At 47.2% G+C, this 20,665-nt stretch overlaps 1 protein-coding gene and 1 long non-coding RNA gene across 9 annotated transcripts; both read left to right on the forward strand.

Moving 5' to 3' along the window:
* The first annotated feature begins 841 nt into the window (after nt 1–841).
* LOC124693040 lies at nt 842–7,802 on the forward strand. 8 transcript variants are annotated; one of them, XR_006999836.1, is made up of 7 exons: nt 842–1,327; nt 1,510–1,572; nt 2,511–2,766; nt 3,377–3,563; nt 4,464–4,700; nt 4,792–6,866; nt 7,522–7,802. It is a non-coding gene; the product is annotated as an uncharacterized LOC124693040 (long non-coding RNA). The 8 variants fall into 8 exon arrangements; XR_006999839.1 differs by having other exon boundaries at nt 4,792–4,942; nt 6,727–7,802; XR_006999838.1 differs by having other exon boundaries at nt 2,511–2,801; nt 4,792–7,802.
* A 4,531-nt stretch (nt 7,803–12,333) lies between these two features.
* On the forward strand, nt 12,334–20,261 carry LOC124690604. Its single transcript, XM_047223968.1, has 4 exons — nt 12,334–17,723; nt 18,120–19,117; nt 19,211–19,354; nt 19,507–20,261. Exons 1-4 carry the CDS (start codon nt 13,007–13,009, stop codon nt 19,912–19,914), a joined length of 6,267 nt encoding a protein of 2,088 aa, XP_047079924.1. The 5' UTR covers nt 12,334–13,006; the 3' UTR covers nt 19,915–20,261.
* The last annotated feature ends 404 nt before the right edge of the window (nt 20,262–20,665 follow it).

Here is a 20,665-nt window from a genome sequence, read left to right on the forward strand (position 1 = left end):
GTATCAACATCCGCAATGTAAAATCTATAGCATTAGAATCGCTATAAACTATATTTTTTTATTATATATATATGCCTTTGATATTAATTATGTTTTGGATCAAACCCAACAGAGTTTGATTTTGACTAAATTCAGAGCGCAAAGTAAATAAAAAACGGGGGGAGTAGTTTCCTTGCTGGACTCGTACGCTTGCAAACGATGTGCCCGTCTAGTCCGCCTGAGATGTGCGTTGGCACTGTCGTCGACACCGTCAAATCCCACTCACACGATCAACATGGAATGTGGACTTGAGCTATGCGTGAATTTCCCTCTTTCGGCGATGTCCGGGGAGGGGCAGGTGCGCAATGCCAATGTCGACGTTGTCAGCTGTCTCATCGAACATGGACTCTAGGCAGCTGAGACGATGATGTCCGACAACAACAATGGACTAGTACCCGGCCACGTATGCATCTTGATCAGCTAGCTAGTACATCATCACGCATGCATTGTACATGAATTGCTCTCACGTAGTACGCGCTGGATTTTTTGTGTGGGGAATATAGCATTCATCGGCCGCACTTGACTGAGCACACGCTCTCCGTAGTTACGGATGCGACCAATTGCAGAAAGCTCAAAAGATTTTGTCAAACCTACTCCTCTGGATCGATTGCAGCAAGTCACGAAATTAAGAGTCACAAAGAGAGCTCAAATTACGAGCTGCATTGGCGCACGTGAGACATAATTTTGGGCCCTTAATTTTAGATGCAATTATGGATGATTGTGAAGTCGATCCGTCAGACGTCCAATTAATTGTGCAGCGCTGCAGGAAAACAGCTCGCATATCTCCTCAGTCTTACCTCGCTCGCGTCGTCTCCCCTTTCCAGCTCCCGGTCGATGCACTTTGCGCAACCGCCTTCACAAATCGATTCCGGCCAGCTCCGGCGAAGCCTCGCGCCGCTCATCTCCGCGCCAACACCAGATCCTCCTTCCCCACAGGCTCCATGGCTTAGAGCCTTCAATCTGCAGTCCCTCGACGAGCAGGATCCCGGCCTTTCGTCGCCGCCGCGTGGTTCCTCGAGCTCCGGCATGTCTTCCTCCTAGTTCCCCATCTCCGGCCACTCTTCCCGCTCCATCCTATCTCCCTATCCCATCCCTCTCTAGGCCAGACACCTTCGGGAGCCCATTCGACGGGCGAGGCTGCCGGTGTGATGGCCTGTGAACCGCGGACGGTGGGAGGAGCTCCCGTTGGCGCTCGATTGGCGGCGGGGAGGCTCGGATGAAGAGATGCTGGTCTCCTGCCAGCGACCAGCGCACCGAGCTGTTGCTGGCGACCACAGGCAGACTGATGGTTTGTTCTTTCTGACCTGATTCCATTCAGTTGCAACTCTAGCTTCAGGGTTGTACGATAGATAGATGTGCCTAAGCTTTGATTTCCTGACACTGCATCTAGTATGTTTCACATCGAAAGTTTTGCATGAACTGTAGGCACAATTAAGTGTTCTTAATTCCATGTGTCTTTGCTGTATGCAGGCAGTGTCAAGTTGTTTGCCCCCAAGGCACACCTCAGGAGCTCGTCGACATTGGCACCCCAAGGTATCTCCTTGGTTGCACTCTAGTCGATAGCTGCATTTGTTTAAATGTATAGTGGAGAAATCGTGATCTCCATTTGTGAGAATTGTGAGCTATGGATGACATGGTCGAGTTTCCCTGATCCATTTTCTTTGAGGAAATTTGTCTACAGACTAATCAAGCCTCACATAAATTATTTTCAACACACAATTTATTTTACTTTCTGTGATCCCGGATGCTCATGGCGTAATTTCCTTCTATATACAGATGGAATTGGAGCACCATTGTGCTTCTCTCTTTGGCATCTTTTCCTCTTTGTTTTGAGCTATAGTGTGTAGGTTTGCTTTTTTTTTTTGTGTGGCAAAGAGTTAATTCAAGATTTGCCGGTGTAGAATGTTTCTACACCCTAATATCAATTCCACATAAAACCTATGCCTATAGCTAAAACCTAACCTATGAATCACTTGGTGATCATAATTAGAATCCTAACATATCTGCACTCCACTTATTCCTCAATTAAGGAACACAAGAAATCTTAGTGCCAAGCCCTTTACTTAATCTGGTGTGAATGAACCACTCATCTTTATCACCAAGACCACACCATGATGAGGGTGATATCTATCCTAGATATTTCATTGGCTGGTGTAATGTCTTTTATACAACCTGATCTACATGTTTTTTTGTGCCAGGATATCTAATATCTGAAACCATGAATAAGGGATACATGAAAACCCGGAATGATATTTGGTTTAGGCTTTGCTGGAAAATATGTACTTGTTTTGGTCAAATACTCAAGTTGATGTTGTTGCTTTCATATTCGGTGAAAATAGTTATCTTTTCATTGAAAGAAGTCTCTGGCATTAACAGTGATATATTTTGTTCTCTTTTTCTTGCATAAATGTGTAGAAGACTTGCTGCTGAAAGCTTGGTACTTACCTCAGATTCTATCTTTTATTGGATAGGTGTGCTTCAAATGCACATGCAAAGAAGAGGCGCCATAGAAGTGGTTGGGCTACCCCTGGCAATGTCCATGGTGCTGGTCCTAGAATGACGGGGAGCAAGGTGTTCGTGGTGCCGCACAAGCCCAATGGTTATGTAACTTATGTCTTCCCGCCCCCTGTGGTCCGAGAGCCGAAAGGCACCCTTGCCCCGGCCTATCTGCTGGAAGACGCAAGGTTGCTGCTGCAATTGGGAGGTGGATCCTTCATCTATGTCAAGGTCTATTACTAGTTTTTTCTTCTCTGATTTGCAAGGTAGATAACATTCGTGTTTATAGTGTTTTTATATGTGTTATGTGCTAATTAGTTTCCTGAATTGAACATTCAGACCATATGTTAGTGAGATGAAATTTTCTTTTCTTTGTAAAGAATCTACTGCACCAGATCTTGGTTGAATCTAGTTCATTTTGACTCAATTATGTAAGGAACCAGGGCTTTCTATTTTCGTACCTCTCGTTCTACAAAAAATGTGTTGTTTTTGTTTCTCATCTATTAATTAGTTCTTTTCTGAATCATAAGATGCATTTTGTGGCAACGCACCTGATGGTTCTGATATTTGTTTGGAGTAGTTTATCATTTGTTGATCAAATGTTTCTGTTATTTTATTGATTCACCACCATATTCTACTGCCAGTCATCCTTTTTTCTTCTACTGTAACATAGTGTTTATGTTAAATTCAAGTTGAGATTTGCCAGCTTTATTTTCTTATAAGCCTAGAAGCATGGACAATTACTGCATTTTCTAATAATGTTCAGTTGTGTGAATGGTTGATAATTCTTCATGTTTTTATTTATTTATGCAACATCCTAATTGTATTCCCTTTCTTGCAGCGAATGAATTTTTTTTTGCTTGGGCTTGAGTGGCTCAACATGGAAAAGTTCATCCAATCCCACATTTCAGCAGCCAAGCCTATCTTCGTCATCTGATTGATCCTTTATTTTCTCGAAAGACCCTTCTCTACATGATTTTATTGGGTAAAGCAGTGAGGCATGTATTTGCATGGGTGCATGAAACTATGTACGTGCTTGTTTCCAAATACTGTTGCTTGTGTACCTCTTACTTAGAAACAAGCCTATAGCTTTTGTCAAGATGAGAGTGCCATCTAATTATTCATCCTAGTTTCATGCTTTTGCTGCACCCTAACATAAAAAGCCTTTTCTTCAGTGGGGAGTACAGCGCACGTGCTCTACTGTCAAAATTAAGCATTTGATGGTTCTACACAATATGAAATTCTTTCCAAGACAGCTATGTTGTTATCTGGTGGAAATAACTGCTCTACTTAGTGTTGCATTAGATTTTTGACCTCACTTGGGTATTACTTCAATTTTTTCTTGCTATTATTGTTCATACTCATGGCAAGATTTTAGAACATTGATGCTGCATGTTTATCACCTCAAGTCAATCTACTGCAGCTAGTTGTTGGAGCAGAATGGATGCACTAGGTTCTGGTTAGGAAAATTACCATGTTCAATTAGTACGTCAGCCACTAAGGGTGCGTTCGGTTTACGCTCTGCCCAGCCCCATCAAATCCTGGGCGGGTCCAAAATTTTGGTGAACCGATCCTCCGCTCGTGGATTGACCACGATTTGGCAAAAAATACACTGCACCGCTCCAGCGGGGCTGGGCTATCCAAAAAATTGGAGGCCAACCAAATAGGTTTGAAATGACAAAGGCATACCAACTTTTTGGTAAGGCGGGCATCAGAACCAAACCAAATAGATCCTAAGATATTAATTTGGATCTGATTTGCCGTATATTCTTGTTGTCTACTCTATATTTTTCTTTTCCACTAAGTTAATCATTTGCTATAATCACCCTCTTTAAAGTGAAGGAATGAACTGTGTGCATGGTTTGTGAGATCTATTTGTTACTATATTAGGCACAACAAATTGATTTTGTCTTTGTTTGGCAAGGCAGAAGGTGATCTCGTAAATGCGGCGCTGGAGCATGTGAAGGTGCAGTTGGGGTCCCATCTATGTGAAGAGGGAGGACATGGATGGGATGCTGGACTGGGTGAGGGTGCTCGCCGAGAGTGTCTCAGAAGTAGGTGGAATGGCCACCAGATTGATGGATTGGTACTTCCTGGAGGTGCGGGGGCGGTGGCCAGGAAGAGGGTTCATCACACGTTAGTGTCAAATGTCTAGTTCTTTTTAGGTGATTCCAGTACTTCTGATGAACCTATTGTCAAAAATGTACTTATCGCTAATACTGCTCCAGAGCTAACCATGTGTTTTTCTTGATCAAGGAGTGCGAAGAGCAGTAGATGACAACTAGGGTAGCTAGCTGGAACATTACCTGGTGCAGCCTCACTTGGAAGGAAGCTGGAAGACCCCGGGGACAAGGATATGTCATCATGATGGTGGCAGCGGTTGCTTCTTCTTCCGCTCCGTGGTTAGGTAAAAGTTCTTGGGTTTCTTTTTTTTTCCACATGTGCTTTGTAAAGCCTATGGTGTGTTCTCGCCATCTATTCGATGAGCAATACCCTGAATTATGGTGATGGTTGTCATTTGGCGATGTAGCTTTTAAGTTGTGTTGCTATGAAATCGACATGAAGGCTGGGTTCATTATAGGTAGTATTTCTGGCAAGCCATTGTGGTTGATTGTCTTCCTGATGTTGGCCTAATATTTATTTATGAACTCCGTAGTCGGTATCGAGTTGACTTGGTGATGCTTTGCTTGTTCTGTGTCAACATATCTAGGTCTGGTTGTTATAGTCTACATATATTGTTCCGTGTCTTGACAGAAATACAGTACTGTTAGCATTGCGTGTGGCTCTGTGATGATAATTATTCTTCTTAATACGTATACATATCATGGCTTGTTAACCTTGATTGCTCTTATCTTGAGATTATCCTAGAATACTTCAAATGTCGATTGATAGCTTGGGCTTTAGACTAGATCCAGGATGCTTGCAGATTTCATTGGCATGGTAAGAATTCAATATGTAATGATTTTTCTGGTAACTTGTCTCTACTTATGCTTACATGTGGGGTCCCAATTTGCTCATACTAGAGCTCGATTTTCCTCTGCGTATTTATCTAATACCAACTAGTTGTGTTGACTACTTCATCTCTTTTGAAAACATGAGCACAAATATTGAGGTATTACTTATTAGTATTAACTGTCATGTATTTATGTTGTTTACCCGTGTATGGCATCATGTGTGTTAAGTATTCGCGATTGAAGCAAGCAAGCAGAGTTCAGCTAGTTTTCTACTAGTTGACACTTGGCAGTATGTTCCACTCCTTCTGATTTCGTGCACTCTCAAGTCTATTGATTTTATTCGTCAGCAATACTTTTTAACGAAGCCATGTTGAATGTGTGATCAAAACAATCCTGCAATGTCCTATATGCTTTCATACTTAATAGTTAAACAACAATATGGAGTAACAAATAATAGAAAATAGAAACCATTCTCCACTTGGATGTCTTACTTTAAAAAATCATCTTGTTCTTTTGCACTTCATAAAATTCAGTACCAGACACTGCTTTCTATATAAGTGATTCACAGCTTCTCAATGCTCCTCTTCAAAACCATTTGTTTAAGTCCATATTATTAGTTTTGATGCTACTGTAGTACATGACAAGGAAAAGAGCAAAGAGAGGACATATGTGAATTGTGCTATATTGCGCTGCTCTTGGATTTGGTTATCTGACATACTTGCTACTTTCAGCATTATCGCGTGACTTTATCCAGCTAAAGAACATTTAGAAATTTACAATTGGAACTTAGAATCTAGGCATTTAGTTTGTTATTTCCTTCACAGTGGTATCATCTTGATTTTTTTATAGTTGGATTTGAAACGGTGTGATACGGTTGGAATTGAAACGGTTATTATGGTGGTTGAACTGATGAGGAGTCAAGCAATGTAGTTTTGTGGTATTTCAGAGTTTTTGTTAGGTAGATCCAGTGTATGTAACTGTATCTATCGATTTGTGGTTAGTCTCTTTGATCGTGTAGTCCTAAAAATTGTTATATCTATAACTTCTGTTAACATGCTTAGACGTGTACAAAGTACTCCAAGAATAGCATAATCTACGGGAGGTAGTGGAATATTATTTGACCTCGCAGTCATCACGTGTAGTATATGAAATTGCGAACACTCATATTTGTTTAATAGTGGCTTCTTGTGTCGTGGAGTGACTCTTTCTTGTAATTTTGTTTTGTCGTGCAACCTAGCTTCTTGTTCAAGCAGTTGTAGTCGGATGGAACGCTGGTGCAGTTAGCTGATTGTTGTGGCGCTGCCTCCTGTTGTTTTGCATGAGCGAGCTACATGTGTTGTGCCTATCATGCTGCCAAACTCCTCCTGGAAGATCTAGGTTTGTGGCTTTTCTCCAACAGGACTCCTACTAATAGCAAGTATTGCACTTGGTATTTAGAGCTTTCCTTTGCTAGTATATCATCGATTGTCTCATCAGAACTGTAAAGCCTATGTAGGCTAGCTTCACATTAGCTCACCTAGTTTTATGATTTGACTTCAACTAACATTACAATCCAGGTTTAAACATAAAATTAACCAACATTAATAAGCTAATACCCTGAATTATGGTGATAGTGGTCATTTGGCTATGTAGCTTCAAAGTTGTGTTGCTATGAAATTGACATGTAGGCCCGGTTTGTTATAGGTAGTATTTCCCTTAAGCCACTGTAGTTAATTGTTTGGTGTTGTTGGCCTACTATTTGTTTATGAACACCGCTAGTTGGTACTCTGTTGACTTGATGATGCTTTGCTTGTTCTGTGTCCATAATATCTAGGCATGGCTGTTATAGTCTACATAGTTCTGTGTCTTTACAGAAATTCAGTGAACCATTGAATTGTACAAGTTGATAGTTTGCTAAATTTGCGCATGTCTCGGACCCTATCAGAACTGGACAATGTCTTTTCCATCTTATGAGCATTGAACAGTAGTTAGTTCAATGCTACTACTGAAGATGTGATGAAGATATCCTGCTACTGAATCTTCATCTTTTCAGGTTTGGAGGCTTTGCTACAACTTGGCATGAACAACCATTTGAATATGAAACTACAGGAGTTGAATCGTATGTTGTTGATGTGTGTTCGCCGAATGAGTTCGTCTCGTGTGCCTGTTCATGTCCTCCTTCCAGTTTCAAGATTCTTTTTGGTAATGCCATGAAGGAATGAAGAACCATTGTGATAATAAAAACCTTTGCAGCAATGAAGATATTGTGTTTGTGATGCTATTTCTGAATTGTTATATTTTGCAAATTTATACGGGTGCAATGCTAGAAATAAATTTATTCGGATCATGAATCCTGCAGCTTTTTGAGAACTTTGTATGGAGTAGCTGTGAAGACTGGCTATCTAGTACGCTGCTATAGTTCAAACTTGAAGTGAAAATTTCTTTTACGGAGGGGACCGGAGTGGGGCACTTGTTTTGGTTTCTTCATATTGCTGAAAGGAGCTAGCCTCTCATGGTTTTGACCACTTCTCTTTCTCTTGCCATTTCCCACTGGCTGGCCTGCGCACATGCTGTGGTGTGGGATGGACATCTGATGTCAACCGGTGCCAAACCTTTTAAAACCTGGAACCAACCCGCACCAAACCGTGAGATGTACATTCTTGTATTACCAGTTTACACCGGACCAAACTGTTTGGAACCTGAGGCAACGACCTGGTGTGAGGAAACCACTGAAACCGGTAGAAACCAGGGATACACATGGTGATTCTTGTCCTTGATTTGCAGGTAAAAAAGAGAAGTTGAAGACTAGAAGTAGGCTTTGGTGATAATTCCTGTAATGATCAATTGATTTGTAAATTGTGACAATTCATGTAATGATCTATTGGCTTTTGTGACAATTCCTATAATGACCAGTTGAATTTAAATTGTGATACTCCAGATCACAACTTGTAAGCCTAAATTCCTAACTTGTATTTCTGCCTCTAAATGAACTTATCAGTTGAGTTATTTAATATCCAATATTTGCCGTGAAAATGTCCATAAAAAAGGAAATTCATGCCCAAATTTTCCAAAAACCAGTTTGCTAATTGTTCTCTGCATTAACGGCTGGTCTAATTCTCCTGCCTCTGTGTGCACCTACGAGGTGAGGTGAAGCTAGCATCTGTGTGCAGCTAGCTAGGTACAAGTTGACTGAGTCAGCAAGGGGACTAAGTTTGGTACTCGTATATATTGACAGCCATGCATATATACATGGCTCCTGCCAGGATAAATGGAAGGCATGGCCAACGTTTCCATCCGTTGAGGAGCTTTGCTGGCAAGGAGTGATGGACGTTTCGTCCTATCGACGTTGGTACCACAGAAGCACATCTCATCATGCTCACCATTACAGGGCGCCATCCCTCTCTTGAGATAAACGATCCCTCCCGTCATACAAAGCTAGAACCGCAGATGAACGATCCCTTCTACCGAGACACACGAGAGTTGTCTTTTTCCCTCTTGCCAACAACACAACACCCAACAAGTAACCATGAACGATTCCTTTATTGATATACCAAGATTATGAATTACACCGTAAAAAGGGAACATGATTTACCACAACAAGTCACCATGACACCAGCCCGTGAGCACAATCACGTAGTGATTTCATTCTTAGAAATCGTGGATTTAAAATATCTATTTCTATGCATGGTGCTCCGACTCGCTAGTCCAGAGTGATTTATCCTAGAAATTCCTGCATGATGCTGCGATTTCATTCTTAGATTGCTTTCTGTAGTTTTTGAAACAAGGCAAAAGATTTGCCATTTTCATTTATTAAGGAGAAGATTTTAGAAGTTTTACAACCCATCTCGGCTAAAAGCCAAGACCAAATATTATAAGCAACTACTCTCGCGGCATTACATTACTTAGAGCCTTGGCACCGGCTAGACACCACAAATTTGCCTCCTCTTTGATTTTTGTAACAAGCATAGCGATGGTGACGGACTTGTTACGGAAGACCCGAGCATTCCTTTCTTTCCAAATTTCCCAAGAGACGAGCATTGCGAGAGAGGCCAAAGCTTTCCTTGATTGTCCTCTCTTGTGGATCACCTCCGCCCACCACCTTTTGACTGTAGTGATAGCTATGTAGATACACACGAAGCTGCTTACATTCTCAGGTTAGTATCTTTTGAGGCTAGTAGGAGGCGTCCATCCACCAGTTCACTTTTTCGAGGCTAGCTTCTTTCCTATACGCGCTACTCAATGAGAATTCAGTCCATGAAGCTGCTTGCTTTATCAGGCTAGCATCTTCCCCAGGCTAGTAGTGGGGGTCCGTTGGGGAACACCAATCCATTATTTTTCTTGCTTTTGAGGCTAGCTTCTTTCTCACGTGCATGGTTGGATTAATTAGCAGCATGTCTCTTGAATCCCACCCGCACTTAAAGAGGAGTTGGCTCAGTTATATATGGACATTTACTTTCAGGAAACCACCAAACGCCATGTCAGCGATCCGTGGACAATTCATCTCTACCGTCTATTATGTGAATCACAACCAGTAAGCACCACATCATCTCTTCTTCAACCTTCATCAGCTCTATATATACTAGTCACTGGTCACACACCGCGTGCGGGTTTCGCGTGTGACTTAGGGCATCTCCAACGGGGCGACCCATCCCGCGCCCGCGCGTCCGGATGGGTCGATCCGGACAAAATCCCGGCCCAACGCGGCGACGCACCGCAAAAGCGGACGGCCACGGCGTCCGGAACGACGCAAACCCGGCCCAAATATTGGCTAGGTTTGCGTGGCCGCGGATGGCACGCGCCGTCCGCTCGCGTCCGGGCGTCCGTCGCCTCGTCTCCTTTGGGCCCACTCCGGCGGTGACCCGGGAGGGTATTAAATGGGGACCGGAGGGATGCGGAACTCCACTCCGGTCCCCACTCCACTCCCGCGAAACCGCCGCCATGGCCCCGAAGCGCGGTTTCGCTCCCGGAGCCCACGACGACGAGGCGAGCAGCAGCCGCCGGCCTCCGCCGGCGCCGCGGCCATCGGCGACAAGCCGAGGCGGCCTCCACATCGGAGAGGCCGCCCGCGGCGGCGCGGCATTGCCGCAACCGCCGCCGCTGCTGCTCGAGCCGAAGCCCGAGTCCTCGGAGGAGGACCCGGACATCCGCGCCGCCAAGCTCATCTCGGCGGCGGAGGAGGAGGCCAGCCGGCCGGACCTTCGAGATGCCATCCGTACCTCCGAGCCGGAGGAAGCGGCGCGGCTGGCGGAGGAGGAGCGGAGCTCGGGCGCTCTACGCCCGGGCCCGTCGGGCGCGACGGGACGAGGAGGAAGCGGCGCGGCGGGAGGAGGCCGGGCGCCGCGCCGACGAGGAGCGCCGCGAGGAGCAGCGGCGGCGAGGAGGCCGGGCGTCGCGCGGAGGAGCGGCGCCGCCGGAGGCCGGCGCCGCGCCGGCAGGAGAGGCGGCGGCGCCTCGGGGAGGAGGCGCTGCTATCCGCGCCGCCGCTACCTCGGGTCGCTGCGGACCCCCACTCGGCCCGGGAGGAGGCCCCGTGGTCTCCGTGGCCGGAGTCCCGGCGCGGTCGAGCCACAACGGTGCCTCGCCGCCGGGGACGTCGTCGACGACGACGACGACGCCGACTTTGCCCACGGGGGCTAGGCGGCGCACCGGCGGCCACCGCGCCGCCGACCAAACCCTACTAGAGGGTTTTTAGTTTAAATTTAAAAGCCATATAGGGCTTCTTTTGTCGATTATTTGCCCAAAATAGGGCTATGTATAAATTTTGCCCAAAATAGGGCATATGTTTATGAAATATCGTTTAAAATTTCCATGTTTCGTTTCTTTTCGTATTTGTCCGATTATGCGGTGCGTCCGCGCGTTGGGCGCAGCGCGCGACCCAAACGGACACGCGGACGCGGGCCGCTGTCCGCGCGTCCGCTCGGCCACGCAAACGGCCCAAAACGGACGCGCTGGGCCATCCGTTTGGGTCGCCCGGTTGGAGATGCCCTTAGACTTTAACTTTTACTTGTCGAGGAGAGGAGAGGAGAAGAGAGCGAGTACCATGATCAATCAAGGGAAGACGTCATCGTCCGTAGACTTCATGTCCAGCCAACCGACGGTGAGCCCATCTCAGATTCCGTTCATTTTGTATATTAATATGTATGTATCATCTTAGTACTAGTACTGGTTTTGTTTTTAAATCGACAAAGGAGTAGGAGGCGGTGGATTTTCCATGAGCAGCAGCGGCATCGCGGCAGTGACATGGTGTCGAGCGGTCACACAGAGGTCCTGGTCCTAAACTCGATCGTCTCCATCTCTAGCAGCTGGTAATCCATCTACTCCGTGTGTCCTCCTTGTCTCTCCATTTTTACCCCGTCTAATTCAGCACTGTCTGGTAAATTATATGATTTCATCATTTGGAGCTGCGGCAAATACCATTGGTGCATTCGAAAGTTCACAGCCGGCCGTCACCCCGGTGCAGCATCCTCGGCGGCGGGCCTCACCTCTGGTGTGTGTGCTTGGCGGCCTCCCCTGCTCTTGTGTTTGCCACGCGACCGCCTCCCCTGTTGCATGCCAGCGGCCGCCACTTTCGCTCAGTGCATCAAATCTGCTTCCATTTGGGTGGTTTCTTCTCTGCCAAAAGGAATTCTTCCGCCACGGCATTCCCAAGGAAAACCCCCAAATCCGAAACCCTCGTCAGCTACTCCGGCAGCGGCGGCGGCGGCGATCACCAGTCCCAATGTACCACGCGCACCAAGGACCTCGATGCAGGTGCTCGCACGGACCCCGGTGTGCCGGAGCGCCGCCCGTGGGAAGCCTTGCGGCGGCGGCCTTGAAAAGCCGCGTGCGGCCCTTCCCCATGGACGCGGCGTCGGAGGCTGTTACGGACCTGCCATGCACCTCCACTTCGCCATCAAGCAAGGCACGTGATCAAGAGATCAACAAGCACGGTACACCAGAAGAGCGTGAGCAGCTCCGAAGGTCGAAGCGGGAGAGAAGAAGGGCCGCCCGATTCAGCGGTCCAGAATGGACGGCCTGATGCAACGGTTGGGCAAAGCGCACACACGACTATGTCCTCGTTTTATTTGGCCTGCGAGCCCCTGGGTCATGGCTTTTGGAAGCCTTGTATCGGAAGAAAACTCTGAGATCTCCCCCTGCTTCTCTTCCTCAACCTCCTGCTTCTAATCCTCCCTCTTGCTTTGGATTATTTCCATTTGTATCCCAGATAATTGATACTACTGAGCATGTGAATTCGAGAGAATAGATCAGGGTACATAACATTTGGTATCAGATTCCAGCAGGTTTCCCTGCGATTTGGCCGGTTCCTCGAGTTCGGATCACGATCCATCTGGATCCTCATCGTTTGGGCGTGGATCTCTAGTAGATCCACACAAAGTTCGCTCGCGAACGCCCGCGGTGGGTCGATTTCGTCCTGAGCAACAGAGATCGGCGGGTGGAGAAAAGCAGCACACCAACTGTTCGACTGTTTGCCTACGAGAGTCAAACTGGGGACGGAGAAGGCACAAACGCGGTGGGATACGTCTGGCCGCATCGACACCATGGAGGGCAAGATGGACGCGTTGATGAAGATGATCCAGGACTCGGAGGCTCGCATGTCGCGAGAGATGGGGTCTATCAAGCTCGCCGTCGACGACATCAAGCCCGACATCATCACGCTCCAAGGCTCGGTGTCACGGTTACAACCGGAGATGGAACAAATCAAGGCCACCTTCGAGGCTTGGCGGCCAGAAATGGAAGCCAAGGTTGTTGGCCTAGGCGACGCAGTGAAGGACCTGCGTCGGCAGGTGGATCACATCGCGAAGGGAGTGGGAGCTGGTGCGCTGGGAAGGCCTCCTTCAGCCGCCCCTCCATCGATGAGCCCATCTCCATCGAGCGCGCCTTCAGGCGCACACTCCGGGCAACTCGGCCTCGGCAAGGAACATCTCACCGGGGTTGTGGTGGTGACGGATTCGCCTCCGTCATTACCAACCCCGGTCACAGGTCAGACCACAAACCTGTCTATGGTCCCATTTGATCCTGGTGCTAGTGCTACTCGTGTTCCGTTGGGGAATCCTCCACCGCACTCAGATTTTCCAAAGTTTGATGGCGATAATCCGCGTTTGTGGAAGAAGGCTTGTGAAAAGTATTTCAGGGTCTATTCTGTCAGTACTGAATTTTGGGTAGAGCACGCTACAATGCACTTCACTGGTAATGCTGCGCTTTGGTTCCAGAGCGCAGAGGATAAAATTGGAGAAGTAACTTGGTCTGAGTTGTGTGAAATCATATATACTCGATTTGATCGTGGGCAATACCAGATGTTGTACCGACAAGCCTTTAAAATTAGACAAATAGGTTCTGTATCTGATTACATCGAGCGTTTTGATACTCTCATGCACCACATGTTAGCCTATAAACCAGATTTAGACCCTACTTTCTTTACTACCCGCTTTATTGATGGTCTGCATAATGAAATTAAAGTTGTTGTTCTTATACAACAACCACAAAGCTTGGAGACTGCTGTTTCTCTCGCACTGTTGCAGGAGGAGATTCGAGACGAATGTTACCAGCCCAGTTCGAGCAGCAAGTCTGTATCATTTGTGCGCGTCAACTCTAAAGCGCTGGCACCTTTATCAACAGTCAACACTAGCAATTTCAAACAAAGAGTGTTGAACCCAGGAGATGATAAAAAGGGGCATGAACAATCTAGGCAGGCTACTGGCTCTCAGAAATTCGCTGCTCTAATGAATTACAGAAGAGCAATGAATTTATGCTTCAAATGTGGGGAGAAATACAGCCCACAACATCAGTGTGCAGCCACTGTGCAGTTGCATCTCGTGGAGGAACTCTTGGAGATGCTTGAAGGACCAGAGAGCCCTGATTCCTATACAACAGCAACTGAAGGTGAGGATGAAACGGACCAAGAACTCCATGCCTTATCTCAGCAGGCGATGGGTGGGACAGAAAACAGTACATGTTTCAGATTGCAGGGTGTCATCCAGGGGCAGGAAGTACTGATGTTGATTGATTCAGGCTCAACGGGAAATTTTATCAGCGACTCTCTTGCATCACTCTTGCAAGGTGTGCAACCCATGCATAGCCCTGTCCGTGTGAAGGTGGCCAATGGAGAAATTTTAACAGGCACCTCTCTTATTCCTAATTGTGAGTGGCACTGTCAGGGAGCAACTTTCAACACCACCATGAAAGTGATACCGTTACAATGCTATGATGTAATCCTAGGTATTGATTGGTTGAAGGCACAGAGCCCCATGGAGGTGGACTGGAACTGCAAGTGGATAGCAGTGAAACAAGGGGAGCTCAAGAAAAGGTTATTTGGTGTAACAGCTGATACATCGTCTTGTAACATCATTTCACTTTCAGATTTGGCAATAGCAGAAGAAGCTGGTGGAATATTATTCATTCTGCAAGTGTCTGCTGGGGAACCAAAACAGTCCAATGAAATGCCTCGGGAGATTCAGCTGCTGGTGCAAGAATATGCCGAATTGTTCACTGAACCCAAAGGACTCCCGCCAAAACGTTTATGCGATCACAAAATTCCACTGTTACCGGGCGCTACTCCGGCAAAATTAAGACCTTACCGGTACAACCCTATGCAAAAAACAGAAATTGAGAATCAAATCAAAGAACTCATGAAGCAGGGAATATTGCAACTCAGCGCTAGTCCTTTTGCAGCTCCAGCATTGTTGGTGAAGAAAAAGGATTTATCATGGAGGTTGTGCCAAGACTTCAGGCACCTAAACGCCATGACGGTGAAGAACAAATATCCTTTGCCCGTGATTGATGAGCTTCTCGATGAGTTGTCAGGCGCTAAATGGTTCACCACCTTGGACCTTAGAGCTGGTTACCATCAAATTCGAATGGCCGAGGAAGACATACCCAAAACAGCATTCCAAACCCATCACGGCCACTTCGAGTATAAAGTGATGCCGTATGGTTTAACTGGCGCTCCAGCAACATTTCAGGGAGTGATGAACACTGTGTTGGCCCCTGGACTGAGAAAGTTTGTTTTAGTCTTTATAGATGACATTCTTATCTACAGTCCTTCCTTGCAGTCCCATGTCACACACCTCAAAGAAGTTTTCGATCTATTGAAACAGAATCAACTCAAGGTGAAGCAGAGCAAGTGTTGTTTTGCGCAACCCAAGCTGGCTTATTTAGGCCATATCATCAGTGCCGCAGGAGTCGCAACAGATCCTGACAAGATTGCACCAATTGTCAAATGGCAATCTCCTCAAAATGTTAAACAACTCAGAAGTTTCTTGGGGATGGCAGGTTATTACAGGAAGTTCGTCAAGGGTTATGGAGTTATTAGTAAATCTTTGACTGAGCTGCTCAGAAAAGGTGTGCAATATATTTGGACTCCTGAAACAGAAGCTTCGTTCCAAGCATTGAAAACAGCTTTGATATCTGCCCCAGTCCTAGCCCTTCCCGATTTCAACAAAAGATTTACAGTTGAAACGGATGCTAGTGATAAAGGTATTGGCGCAGTTCTATTACAAGAGGATCACCCGTTGGCTTTCTTAAGCAAATCATTGGGCCCTAAACAACAAAGTCTATCCACATACGAAAAAGAGTGCTTGGCCATATTATTAGCAGTGGATAAGTGGAGGTCTTACCTTCAACACGCTGAGTTCCATATCAGAACAGATCAGCGCAGTTTGGTAAACCTGACAGAGCAACGTTTAACTACACCCTGGCAACACAAGGCGTTGACGAAGCTGTTGGGATTACAATTCAAAATCATCTACAAGAAAGGGCTAGAAAATAAGGTAGCTGATGCTCTGTCTCGGCATCCCTCTTTTCCATTGATGTCAATTGTGGAATGCAAACCAACCTGGCTTGAGGAAGTAATTCAGAGTTACTCTTGTGATGAACAAGCTCAGAAACTCCTCACAAAAATGGCAGTCCAGCCTAACTTTGAACACTTTTCCCTGCGTGACGGTATTATCCGATACAAGAAGAGGGTTTGGATTGGAAACAATGCAAAAATGCATGCCAAAATTACTCAGGCTTTACATGACAGCGCAATAGGAGGGCACTCAGGATTTTACGCTACATATCATCGTATCAAAAACCTGTTTTCCTGGCCCGGAATGAAGACGTTTGTCCAAAACTGGGTTCGTAGTTGTACTATATGCCAACAAGCAAAATCAGAACGAGTGGCATATCCCGGTCTCTTACAACCATTGAAAATTCCAGCTGGGGCTTGGGAAGTTGTCACAATGGATTTTGTTGATGGTCTGCCCAAATCAGCGGGGTTCAACTGTATTATGGTGGTGGTCGATAAATTCTCACGGTATGCTCACTTTGTGCCATTGGCGCACCCGTATACAGCTCTCTCTGTGGCCAAAGCATACATGAAAGATGTATTCAAACTACACTCAATGCCATCTGCCATCGTCTCTGACAGAGACCCGGTATTCACAAGTAAAATTTGGCAAGAACTGTTTCGGTTATCGGATACCCAGCTGTGCATGAGCTCTGCAAGACACCCACAGTCAGATGGGCAAACCGAGCGGGTTAATCAGTGTCTGGAGGGTTACCTTAGATGCTTCGTTCATTCTTGTCAATCCAAATGGGTGCAGTGGTTGCACCTAGCAGAGCTCTGGTACAACACGAGTTATCATTCCAGCCTCAAGAAAACTCCGTTTGAAGTTCTTTATGGGCATGCTCCTAGGTATTTTGGCATTGACAGAGTGGAGTCCTGCGCTATACCTCAGCTTGAAGAATGGTTAAAGGAGAGAGACACAATGACTAAACTCCTACAACAGCACTTGGAACGGGTTCAACAACGTATGAAATCTCAAGCTGATAAAGGTCGCACTGAGAGAGTGTTTGAGGCAGGAGACAAAGTGTTTCTGAAACTGCAACCATATCTACAGTCCTCAGTGGCGTTCAGAGCTAATCACAAACTCGCTTTCAAGTTCTATGGGCCCTTTGAGATTGAGCAAAAAGTGGGGACAGTTGCTTACAAGCTCAAACTACCAGCAAACAGTCTGATACACCCGGTGATACATGTCTCTCAACTGAAGAAATGTGTTCCTTCTAACCGTGTTGAAGCTGCAGAGTTGCCTGATGAACCTCCGGACTTCCAGGAACCTGAGAAGATTCTTGCGCGCCGCAGCAGATCGCTTGGCTCCTCTACGGTGCGGGAAGGGCTCATTCGCTGGACAGGTATGGCTGACACTTTGGCAACCTGGGAAAATTTGCAGGAGCTGCGCCATCGTTTTCCATCGGCACCTGCTTGGGGACAAGCAGGTTCTGAAGAAAGGGGGATGTTACGGACCTGCCATGCACCTCCACTTCGCCATCAAGCAAGGCACGTGATCAAGAGATCAACAAGCACGGTACACCAGAAGAGCGTGAGCAGCTCCGAAGGTCGAAGCGGGAGAGAAGAAGGGCCGCCCGATTCAGCGGTCCAGAATGGACGGCCTGATGCAACGGTTGGGCAAAGCGCACACACGACTATGTCCTCGTTTTATTTGGCCTGCGAGCCCCTGGGTCATGGCTTTTGGAAGCCTTGTATCGGAAGAAAACTCTGAGATCTCCCCCTGCTTCTCTTCCTCAACCTCCTGCTTCTAATCCTCCCTCTTGCTTTGGATTATTTCCATTTGTATCCCAGATAATTGATACTACTGAGCATGTGAATTCGAGAGAATAGATCAGGGTACATAACAGAGGCCCAGCAGCGGGAGTGCGGCGTAGTCACAGAAGGACTAGATGCGCACATCGTCACCCTGCTCTCCTGCGTCCACTCCGTCCTCCCCTCTCCGCCCGTCGTCTCCGGCCACGACGCCCTTCTCCCCCCACCCGAGGACGGCGTCGACCGCATCAGCGACCTCGCCGACAAGATCCTCCGCGACATCGTCTCCCGCCTCCCCGTCAAGGACGGCGCGCGCACCGCCGCGCTCTCCTGCCGCTGGCGCGGCGTCTGGCGCTCCGCCCCTCTCGTCCTCATCGACTCCGACCTCCTCCCCGACGGAAGCGGCGAGTCGGACGCGCGCGCTGACGCGCGGCGGGTCGCGTACGCCGTCTCGGACATCCTCGACGCTCACCCGGGCCCCTTCCGCTGCGTCCACCTCGTCTGCAGCAGCCTGGAGGAGTACCCGGACCTGCTGGCGCGGTGGCTCCATCTCCTCGCCGTCAAGGGCGTCGGGGAGCTCGTGCTGGCCAATCGCCCGTGGCCGCTCGACACGCCCCTCCCACCCACCGTCTTCGGCATGGCAACCCTCACCCGCCTGTACCTTGGCGTCTTCCAGTTCCCTGACACGACCGCCATCCGGTGCGCTGTGGCATTCCCGCGCCTCCGCGAGCTGGGGCTCTGCTTCGTGGCCATGCTGAGGCGGGAGGACATGGAGTTCCTCCTTTCCAGGAGCCCTGTGCTGGAGATCCTATGCGTCCAAGCGAACGTTCTTGTCAAGCACCTTGATCTCGCCAGCCGCAGCCTCCGGTGCGTGCAGATCATCGAAGGCATCGATCTCAACATCGCAGTCAAGAATGCACCACACCTCGAGAGGCTCATCATCTGGTCATCAACAGTCCGAGATGACTTGCCCAGGTTGGTCAAGATTGGGCATGCCCCCTCTCTAAGCATACTTGGCTATTTGGAACCGGAGCGGCACACGCTACAGGTCGGCAACACCATCATCAAGGTGCATAAAGCGATGCCATGTTTTTTTCAATTCCACACTGTATGTTTATGTAAATGTATGAACTTGTCTCACAAAAGTGGGTGCATTTTGCAGGCTGGGACAAGGGCGAGTCCGAACACCACAGTCCCAAGCGTCAAGATCCTCGGCTTAAGAGTCTACTTTTCCATCCGCAACAATGCTAAGATGTTGCCCAGCTTCCTCAGATGCTTTCCCAATGTTGAGACGCTTCATCTTGAGGTGACACCACAATCGCTTAACTTGGCACCAATTTCCATCTTTGGGCACTAGCATCATCGATGACTACTGCTAATGCTTTGATCTGGAGCCAAAGTTTTTTACTTTTTCTTTGAGATGAGCTGAAGTTTCTAATTCATTTAACCAATTTACAGTCCAGGGAGACCTATCAGCCCACTGGCAGGCTGAGCAACAAGTTCTGGCAGGAGGTCGGTGCTATCGAATGTGTGCAGTCACACATTAAGCTGATGGTCTTTTATGGCTTCCGAGGGGAGCGCGGCGAGCTCTCCTTCCTCAAGTTCTTCCTGGAGACTGCACGGATGCTGACGAAGCTTGTGATTGTGTTCAACAAGGGAAGTTTCGCTTCAGTGACCGAGGCGAACTCCAAAGTGAAACCTCTGTTTTCTACAAAATGGGCCAGCCCAGAGTGTTCGCTGTTACTCTTGGAGAGTGCACTTCCAGCAGGTGAAGACAAGTGGTTGTTGAACTTCAAAACAGGATCTGATTTCTCTACAAAGGACCCGTTCACGTGTGCTGTTGCTCTTGGCGGGTGCAGTTTTTAAGGAGAAGGGCTGGTGCTTACTGCTTACTGAAGATTAGAAAGATGTTCTCCACCAGGGGCCTTTTTGAGTTCATTGGGCGATCAGCTTATTCTAGGGAAACACATGGTTAGTCCTCTGTTGCAGTCTCTACCTTCAGCGAAAGGCAACGTTTTGGATCATTGGCTTGTGTTTTTTGGTCAGACTTCCTGGTTTTATTTGCATGACGACCTTCAGAAAGTTGATGCAAAAGACGAGTGTTGCTCAAATGCACTTCTGTATGGTTTATCTATTTAGCTTTGGCCTATTGCTGATCATGTTAGGACTCACAATTTCTGCTGAATGTGTTGAGCGATGCTGGCAGACAGATATTTTCGTGAGCTATTCCATGCTTTATTACTGATTCTGTTTAGCTTGTTTCATGGAATGGATGTTTCGTCTGATGTACCCTGGTTGATTTTGTTCGTCTGGAATGTTAAATTATCATCAGAGACAAGCTATTCTTCTGTGCAGTAGAAATCATTTGCATCAGACATGTAGTGTTCACACAGGTAGGAATATGATTCAGATCCGAGTCACAGACCGGAAGAGATTTGTATAATTGTATTCGAACAAGACAACCACATCATCTTGTTCTCTAGCAAATTCAACTAAGTTGCAGTTGTTGGAAGAACGAATACATCCTGAATCCAGCTCCGTTTGTTCATCCAGTGTTCCTGAATCCAGCTCCTTTTGTTCATCCAGTGTTCCTGAATCCAGCTCCTTTTGTTCATCC

Source organism: Lolium rigidum, chromosome 2 (assembly GCF_022539505.1).
Source record: "Lolium rigidum isolate FL_2022 chromosome 2, APGP_CSIRO_Lrig_0.1, whole genome shotgun sequence".
Classification (NCBI taxonomy): Eukaryota; Viridiplantae; Streptophyta; class Magnoliopsida; order Poales; family Poaceae; genus Lolium; species Lolium rigidum.

Excerpts from the sequence above, each read along its gene's own strand:
- LOC124690604 (XM_047223968.1), top strand. The coding sequence starts at position 13,007 with ATGGAGGGCAAGATGGACGCGTTGATGAAGATGATCCAGGACTCGGAG. Across the intron at positions 19,118-19,210 it reads TCGGCAACACCATCATCAAG|GCTGGGACAAGGGCGAGTCC; the intron begins GTGCATAAAGCG and ends TGCATTTTGCAG. Across the intron at positions 19,355-19,506 it reads TTGAGACGCTTCATCTTGAG|TCCAGGGAGACCTATCAGCC; the intron begins GTGACACCACAA and ends ACCAATTTACAG.